This window comes from Canis lupus, chromosome X, assembly GCF_003254725.2.
Source record: "Canis lupus dingo isolate Sandy chromosome X, ASM325472v2, whole genome shotgun sequence".
NCBI lineage: Eukaryota > Metazoa > Chordata > Mammalia > Carnivora > Canidae > Canis > Canis lupus.
The window spans coordinates 106,431,789-106,441,151 of NC_064281.1; the positions used below are offsets into that span (position 1 = coordinate 106,431,789).

Consider the following 9,363-nt stretch of genomic DNA (forward strand, 5'->3'; position numbering starts at 1 on the left):
CCAGAAAATATCCAAACCAGAAAATATCCAAACATGTGGAAAATAAACAGCACAATTCTAATGAATTCCACAAAATTTCTATGTAATAATCAGGAGCATGTGGAAACTGAAATTAAAAACAAAGTATCAAAAAACCCACAAAATATCATTTATAATTGCTTCAAAAAAAGGGAATATGGGATGCCTGAGTGGCTCAGTTTGTTAAGCATCTGCCTTTGGCTCAGGTCATGATCCCGGGGTCCTGGGATGGAGCCCCACGTGGGCTCCCTGCTCAGTGGGGAGCCTGCTTCTCCCTCTGCCCCTTCCCCACAATACTCGTGTGCTCTCTCTCTCTCTCTCTCTCTCAAATGGATAAGTAAAATCTTAAAAAAAAAGAAAAGGAATACTTAGGAATCCATTTATTAAACACATATCGGATCAAACACAGAAAACTACAAATTTGATGAAAAGAATAAAACATTTAAATAAATAAATAAAGAGACACACTGTGTTCATGGATTGGAATACTAAAAACAGAAATGATGTCAATTCTCCCAGAAAGTGGTCTTTGAGCTTAACACTATTTCTAGCATAGGTTTTCTAAGCCAATAGACAAATATATATGGAGAAACACAAGCCCTAGAATTGCTAAAGAAATTTTGAAAAAGAAAAAGGAAGTGGGGGAAATCACTCTACCTGATTATTAACACAAACTAAAGAGATACCACAATCCAGACAGTATAGTAGAAAGGAAAGGATAGACACATAGACCAATGCACCAGAATTGGATGCAATCCACAGAGATGTGCTCAACTGATTTTTGACAAGTTGTGAAAGAAATTCACTGAAGGAAGGATAGCCTTCCCGACAAATTGTGCTCTAGCAATTTGACATTCTTGTCAAAAAATGGAACCTGGACCTACACCTCCAAACCTGACACAAAAATTAACTCAAAACGGACCACAGATTTAAATGGGAAATAAAAGTTTGAAATTTTAAAAAGAGGGGCACCTGGGTGACTCAGCCGTTGAGCATCTGCCTTTGGCTCAGGTTGTGATCCCTGGGTCCTGGGATCGAGTCCCACATCAGGATCCCTGCAGAGAACCTGTTTCTTCCTATGCTTGTCTCTACCTCTCTCTATGTGTCTCTCATGAATAAATAAATAAAATCTTTTAAAAAAAATTAAAAAGAAAACACAGGAGAAAATCTATGGGACCTAAGGCCTGGTAAAAAAGAGTTTTTATATCTGCATAAATCATTTGAAACTCATCAAAATTTTAATATTTAGCTCTGAGAAAGCAGAATGAAAAGACAACCTGAAGACTGGGAGGAAAATATTTGCAAACCATGTGTTTGACAAAGGGCTCATATGTAGAATATATAAAGAACTCACAAAACTTAAAAAACAAACAGCTCAATTAGAAAATGACAAAAGACATCTCACTGAAGAGGATATACAGATAGAAAATAAGTACATTAAAAGATTTTCAACATCATTAGCCATTAGGGAAATACAAATTAAAACTACAATGAAAGGGTGCCTCGGTGACTTCGTCTGTTAAGTGTTTACCTTCGGCTCAGGCCATGATCTCAGAGTTCTGGGATTGAGCCCCACATCAGGCTCCCTGCTCAGCAGAGAGTCTACTTCTCTCTCTCCCTCTCTGCCTCTGCCCCCAACTTATGCTCGCTCTCCCTTTTAAATAAATAAATAACATCTTTAAAAAACTACAATGAAATATCACTCCATCAGAATGGCAAAAATAAAAGTACAATGATAACTAACACCTGGTGCTGACGAAGATGCAGAAAAACTGGATATATTCATAAATTGCTGATGGGAATGTAAAACATTATAGCCACTCTGGAAAAAAAGTTTAGCAGAGTCACAAAACTAAACGTGCCCTACAACCCAGAAATTGAATTTTGGAGAATTTATCCAGATAAAAGATTTTGTTCGCATAAAAACCTATAAACAAATACTCATGGTAGCTTTATTCATGATAGCAAAAACTGGAAACAACCTTGATGTCCTTCATGGGTGAATGGCACACAAACTATGATGCCATCATACCAAAGAATACTACTTGGCAATAAAAAGAAATAAACTATAGGGGCTCCTGTGTGCCTCAGTCAGTTGAGCACTGGACTCTTGGTTTTAGCTCAGGTCATGATCTCATGCATGCTCCAAGAAGGGCTCTGCACTCAGCTGGAAGTCTGCCTGAGATTCTCTCCCTCTGCCCCTTCCTCTGTACATGCACCCACGTTCTCTCTCTCAAATAAATAAATAAATCCTTAAACTATAACTTTTTATTTAAAAAAAAAGAAATGAACCATATGCTATATATATATATGCTATAGTTCCACTGTGGCGGTGGATGCATGGACCTACATATCTGATAAAGTTGCATAGAGCGAAACATACACATGCACACACGTGCACACATGCACAAGTAAATTGGGGGAAATTTGAACAAGAGAGATAGATGCATCAATATCCTGATTTTGATACTGTACCACAGGTTTGAAAGATATGTGAAACTAGGTTAAAAGTACATGGGATCTCTGTACTTTTTCTTAGAACTGCATGTAAATCTATGATTATCTCAAAAAAAAAACCCCTAAAAGTTCAGTTGCAGTTCTATTTATCAACAATGAACATGTGAAAACCAAAATAAAACACCTACCATCACTTATAATCACTCCAAATAAAATGAAATAGATATAACTCTAGCAAAATATGTATAAGTGGCTGAGTGAGTTCGAAGAGGTAGCACTAAGGAGTTCTTTTGTGCTGATAGAATATGTTTTTATCTTGATTTTTAGTGGTGATTATAGGAATCCTGATATGAAATGAAATAGCTACAGTGATACACACACACACACACACACACACACACAAATTAATGCAGGTAAGGAAAATGGGGAAAACTGAATTAAGCCTGTAGTCTACTTAACAAGCAATGTACCCATGTCAATTTCCTGGTTTTGATAAATTGCATCTGTAGAAAATGTAACCATTGAGGAAGCTGGGTAAATGTGCAAGGTTTTTTTGTACTATTTTTGCAACTTCCTGTGAGTCTTTAATTATTTCAAAATAAAATGTTAAAAATAAATGAGATGAGGCCAAGGAGGGGTTTCAGAAATGGTTAGAGAAAATAAGCTATTCAAAAGAATGAGGCTGGATCCAGTCTGGAACAAAGTACTGAGATTTGTCCTTTATGGACAAAGCCTGTATGTGGCTTAAGCCTGTATTTCTGTGGCTCTTTCTTTTTCAAGTGATTAATTTTTTCTTGGCACTACACAAATATATATATATATATATATATGCAAATGGACATACATATACATACAGAGAGTAAAAAGTACATCTTCCTTCCTATGTCCTTAACCAGAGGTAAACAATGTTGAGTAATTTGATATATCTGCCGATATTTTTTCTGCATTCACACCCATGTATGGTTATGCTGTGGATAAAGTCATGATGCCACACAATAACACAGTGGTTATGAAATTCTCTGTTTGGGGGCAGCTGGGTGGCTCAGTTGGTTACCTGGGCAACTCTTGATTTTGGCTCAGATCATGATCTTAAGGTTCTGGGATCAGCCCCTTGTGGGACTCCACGCTCAATGGGGAGCTTGCTTCTCCCTCTCCCTCTGCCCCTCCCCCTGCTTGTGCTCTCTGGCTCTCTCTGTGTCAAATAAATAAATATAATCTTTTTAAAAAGATTTTTTATTTTATTTATTTATTTATTTATTTATTTATTTATTTATTTTTTTTAGATTTTTTATTTTAAAATAAAAGACTGATTTATTTATTTTAGAGAGAAAGAGGCTCCCCGCAGAGCCGGGAACCCAAGGCAGGGCTCAATCCCAGAACCCTGGGACCATGACCTGAAAGGAAGGCAGGCAAGCGACTGAGCCACCTAGGTACTCTTAAATAAATGAATCTTTAAAAAATGAAATCTTTTTTTTCCACGACCATGTAAATATGACAATTGCTCAATCAGTGTACATAACTCTGCTGAGTTCCTCTGTTACAGAGATGACACACATGTTCAAGTGTGATGATGATTAGGCATTTTTAGAGAGCATAAATACTCAGACTAGCCTTCCTTGTGAAAACTGGGATGAGGTCTAGGTGAATCTACTCACAGACAGCTTTTAAAAAGTCATGACTCTAATGAAGCTTGATCATTTCAATAGTTTTGAAAAAGTGGTCGAGCTTGCGTCCGATTTGGTTTAGAATAAAGGTAAGATGAAACCACGAAAGGGCTTTTAAGCCCACCAGCAAGGAAAACAGCCATGAACAAGGGCAAAAGAAAACCTGAGAAGGCCTTGTGCGGTATCCGGGGCAAACAGACACTTAAGAGGAGAAGATGTGGTTTATGTATACAATGGGATATTACTCAGCCATTAGAAATGACAAATACCCACCATTTGCTTCCACGTGGTTGGAACTGGAGGGTATTATGCTGAGTGAAGTAAGTCAATCGGAGAAGGACAAACATGTTCTCATTCATTTGGGGAATATAAATAATAGTGAAAGGGAATCGAAGGGAAGGGAGAAGAAATGGGTAGGAAATATCAGAAAGGGAGACAGAACATGAAGACTCCTAACTCTGGGAAACGAACTAGGGGTGGTGGAAAGGGAGGAGGGCCGGGGTGGGGGTGAATGGGTGACGGGCACTGAGGGGGGCACTTGACGGGATGAGCACTGGGTGTTATTCTGTATGTTAGCAAATTGAACATCAATAAAAAATAAATTTATTATAATAAATAAATAAATAAATAAATACAACTGAAAAAAAAGAGGAGTACTTAGAAATAACTATGGAGGGAAAGGTAAAGGCAACGCGGGTAACGGGGTAATTCACCAATAGAGAAATACACATGACCAGCAAATATACCAAGAAGAAAAAAAATGCGCCTGTGGGTTTGGTGAACCTCTACAGTGCTGAGTTAGCAGAGAAATTAAAGGTACAATGGATTGCCTGGCCAGATTTTCTGTGTAGACAGTGCGGAAGGGGGATAAAGTAAACAGGCGGAGCCTTCCCAGTGGGCTTTCGGCACGTCATCAGTATAGCTTTCTAGACCCTCTGGCCGTCCGCCGCGCTCAAGGACACGCCCCAGAAGCGATCCCTGGGGAACGTCACCTTCCAATCTCTTCCCGCCCTCGGGCTCTGCCCTTGGGAGCCCAGGAGAAGGCGGGGCTTGCTGGCGGGGCGGTCCCGCGGGCCGTCGCTCTGTGGCGCCCGGGAGGGGGCGTGGCCAAGCCAGGGGCGGGGTTCCGCTGGCGGCGGCTGCCCTGGCAGCCGGCGAGGGGCGGAGTTCTCCGTGGGCGGAGCTCCCCATAGGCTGCTGGAGAGGGGCGGTGGCGGAGGCGGAGGCGACAGCAGCTGAGGCTGCATCCCCGGCCCGGCCAGGGAACGGGTGACCGAAGGCGGGCCGGGGCGCTTCAAGCCTCGCGTCCCCCTGCCCGGCAGCTCGGGCTCCCCTGGGTCGGCGGGCCCGCGCCGGCCCGGGCCCATGGCGGCGTCGGCGGCTCTGTCGGCGGCGGCGGCCGCGGCGGCCCTGTCGGGCCTGGCGGTGCGGCTGTCGCGCTCGGCGGCGGCCCGCGGCTCGTATGGCGCCTTCTGCAAGGGGCTCACGCGCACTCTGATCACCTTCTTCGACCTGGCCTGGCGGCTGCGCATGAACTTCCCTTACTTCTACGTGGTGGCCTCGGTGATGCTCAACGTCCGCCTGCAGGTGCGGATCGAGTGAGCGCGCGCCGCCGCAGCCCCGGCCAGAGGGTCCCGCGGGCCGGGCCGCCGCGGGCAGGGGCGCGGGCATGGACGACGGCCGCCGGGACGCGGCGCGGGCAGGGGGCGGGGCGGCCCGGGCCCCGGGGCCCTAGACCCCCGCAGGAGGACGCCGGCCACCCGGCCGCGGGGCCACCCTGCCCGGCCCTGGCCGCGACCCCCCCGCCCGCAGCATGGCCGGTGACCGATTGCACAGAAACTCCACAAACGGGCCCTTTCCGTCGAGCTCGAAAGAAAAAAAAAAAAAAACGATTTAAGTGCCGCCGACCTGTTGCCTCACGTTGGCCAGAGGCGGGGAAGCAGCAAGGAAAAATTCTGCAGCAGGGACTTGACTGGCCTCAGTCTTCAAGGTAGGAGGCCCGAGGCTCCATGGAGGACCCATGGGCTGGCGGCGGCGCTTGCCAAGACATCTTGGTGGCAGGGGGAACTGTGGACGGGACGCCGGGAAGCTAGCCCCGGAGCTGCCCAGGCAGGGGGCCGCAGGCACCCCAAACTCCCTGGTCCTCATTCCCAGACGAGGGTGAGGGGCAGCGGCGGCCTGGGCATCTGGGAGGTCAGCCCATCCCCGCCCCGCTTTGCCCAGAGGCCTGGCGTTGCCACCTGAACCCCAGGGAATGGAGGGGAATGAGCTGGGGGAGGCCCCAGGGAAGACTGTAGAAGGAAAAGATGCTGCCACCCTTTGCCCCCTTGGGGGACCAGACAGGAAAGCTGGTTGTGTTCTTGGCCAAAGCCCTGGTCAGGCCTCTTCCCATCCCTCAGGCCCCTGGGGTCTGGGCAGCTCACGCCCAGCGCTTGGCAGAATTGCATCTGCCCCGTGTTGGTGTCCAGGGGACTGCTCTGGGCCTGATTCTGCTGTGCCTGCTGCTCGCCTACCCCCAGGGGCATCCTCTGGCGCTGGGCATTTGGACATTTGGAGACCTAGAGTGGAAAGGTCGCCCCGCCCTATCCCTGCCCCCACAGTCTCTCTCTTGCGCCATCACAGCCACCCTCCCTCCAGCCTCTACCTCTGCCCTCCCGATGCTACTGAGTGCCGCCTCCAGCAGCCTCTGTGCACCCAGAGCATCCGGGGAAATGGGGATCTCCTTGAGCAGACGGCAGGCAGTTCTCAGGCTCGCGTGGCAAAAGCAGGTGGAGGAGGGGCTTGGGAGGAGACAGCACTTGGGGAAGCCGTCACCACTCTTCGTGGGGAGGCCACTGTGAAATCTCCATCTCTTTCTGTCTTTCAGGAGCCAGTGTTTGTAAGTGGTGACCCACCCCTTCTCTGGCCTTGTCAAGAGACTCCAATCCCTGCCCATGGGGTGCCCCTGGCCCCACAGCCGCCTGGGGAGCAGCTGGGCAAAAGGCCTGGGCCAGGAGGAGAGAAAGGACCTTTCAGGCAGAGGCACTGAGGGGTGGGGTACCCAGTGGTCCAGTTGTTGCATGGGGAAGGACTCGACCCTGTCATCTCAGCACTAGATCTCCTAGCAACACTTTGAAGGAGTTCTGTTCTCCCCACCTGATGATTGGAAAGACTAGTTCTGGGACAGGGAGAGATTGTCCTTGTCATACAGATAAGAAGTGGTGGGGCTGAATCTGATCTGCCCCCAGACTTTGGGAAAACCTGGCATGGTAGAGGGTGGATGTGGGAGGGAACTCAGGGCCCCTCTGAGGGACCTAAGGGGAAAGAGAGAGGTCCAGGGTAGGGAATGTGGGGGATTGGCTTTTCTTGGAGTGCTATGGGAGGTCACAGGGGAGACAGCGAGAGCTGAGGTGGACTCAGGAGAGTCCTAGAACCCCTTGCGGAGCTGACGTCTACCCACACGGCCTGGCCTCCCCAGCACCCCACCCCAGGCTTGACCAAGGGCTCCTCAGCAGTTGAGTGGCAGGAGCCTCTTAGTTTGGGTGGCAGGGTGGGGGTGGGTGGTGGCATGGCTCCTGGGGACATGACGGAATCAGGAGGGTGAAGGGATAAACCTAAGATGAGCCTGGGACCCGTGTGTGACTCCGTCTCTCTGTCCCCAGGCTCAGGGCCCCAAGCCCAGGATCACTCAGAGAACCTTCTCTGGATGGGCTTGGATTGGTCCCGGAGGACCCAGGTGTACTGCTACCTGGTGCACCGGGATGGCCAGGCATGGCCCCAAGGGGAGCCAGGAAAGACCCCTGTCCCACAGCTGCTCTGCCACTGGTTGCTCTTGGTCCCCACGCTCTGAATTCCTGGACCTGAAAACCAAAGCAATCTGGTCAGCCCCAGGGACAGAGTGGCCCAGTGTCACACCTCCTGCTTTCCTCAGCTGCCAAGCTGGAAGCCTGATCCTGATTGAAGAGCTCTGCCTGCCTCACCCCGGGGACTGAGGCCAGACGAAGCCACCATGTGTCCCCTGCAGCTCCCCACAGGGTGTGATGGCTTCCTTCCTTGTGCCTAGTGCCCTGGGGTCCCTGATCCGGGTGGAACCTCCCATACCCCAACCCTTTCCACCGAGGTCCAGTTCGGTGAGCCTGCCAGCCTGCTGACTCCATCTACAGATGTCTGGGGACAGCCTTCAACAGCCACCTGAGGCTGTCTGAGAGGAGAGGACGAGGGGCCTCCTTAGGGCTGATCCACTGATGTGCCCCTTTCAAGACCCCCGTCTCACCCTCGAGCGACCGGCTCCCCAGCTGCAGCCTTGTGGCTCAGGTGGAGCTGCCTGGGGCCTGTGACATCTCTTACCGGCTGGGAGAGGGTTGGGGGGAGCCTCAGGGCCCCTGGCCCGCGGCCCCTCCCCTGCAGAAAGCTCCATCCTGTGCCACCCCCTCCCCCAGGGTATAGGGTGTCCCTGCGCAGCCCTCAAGGGTCAGGGGAGGGGCAGGGGAGGGGATGCACGTCTTTCGCCCCGTGTTCCTGCCACTGCTTTCCTGACCGGTTTGGCCTTGAGTACTTAGCGCGCTTCTTCCCCACCCCTTCCCTCTCCCGCACTGGGCCCTGGCTGCCTGACAGGCTCTCCATGCACTTTATTTATTTGCAGTCTGTGTTCCAGGCGGCAGAGCTTCTACAGCATCAGAGCCACGGGCTGAATATGATGACTGTCACTTTCCCGTGTGTGATTAACTGCTGGTCAGCGCCCTCTGCTCAGAGGAATGGGCTCGTTTCTGCTGTCAAATCCTGTCACTCTAAGTTAAAAAGAAAACCTTCCCTAAGTTCAATAAAATGAAATACAAGTGGAGGCCATCCTTCTGGTGTGGCGCAGTAGCCTTCGAGGAGGGGGCCAGCGGTGATATCACGCTGCAGGGCTGTGGGGTGGGGGTGGCGGTAGGGGTGGAGGCCTGCTCCGGAGGTGTGGGGAGATGGGCTGGCCTGGGCCACTGCTCCTTGAGGAGAAGGCAGCAGTGGGGCCTGGCCCGAGGAGTGGGAATTTGTCCTACTCACAACCTTTATCTGAATGACCAAGCACCTCGGTCTTTTCTCCATTTTCGAGCTGGGCTTCAGAAAGCACTTAACACCTGGAGGCTTGAGGATGGGCTGGGGGAGGTGGGGTGAAGCGGGCTCTCTGCACATCTTTTTGGGGCCCCCAAAAGCCACAGCAGGTGGCGAGGACCCCTTGTCTCCCTGCTAGTCCGGTGGTGCCCAG

General features: G+C 50.0%; 1 protein-coding gene across 1 annotated transcript; it reads left to right on the plus strand.

Moving 5' to 3' along the window:
- The first annotated feature begins 5,261 nt into the window (after positions 1–5,261).
- On the plus strand, positions 5,262–8,963 carry SMIM10L2A (small integral membrane protein 10 like 2A). The gene is made up of 2 exons (XM_035712074.2): positions 5,262–6,129; positions 7,006–8,963. The coding sequence occupies exon 1, from the start codon at positions 5,505–5,507 to the stop codon at positions 5,739–5,741; it is 237 nt and encodes a 78-aa protein (XP_035567967.1). The 5' UTR covers positions 5,262–5,504; the 3' UTR covers positions 5,742–6,129; positions 7,006–8,963.
- The last annotated feature ends 400 nt before the right edge of the window (positions 8,964–9,363 follow it).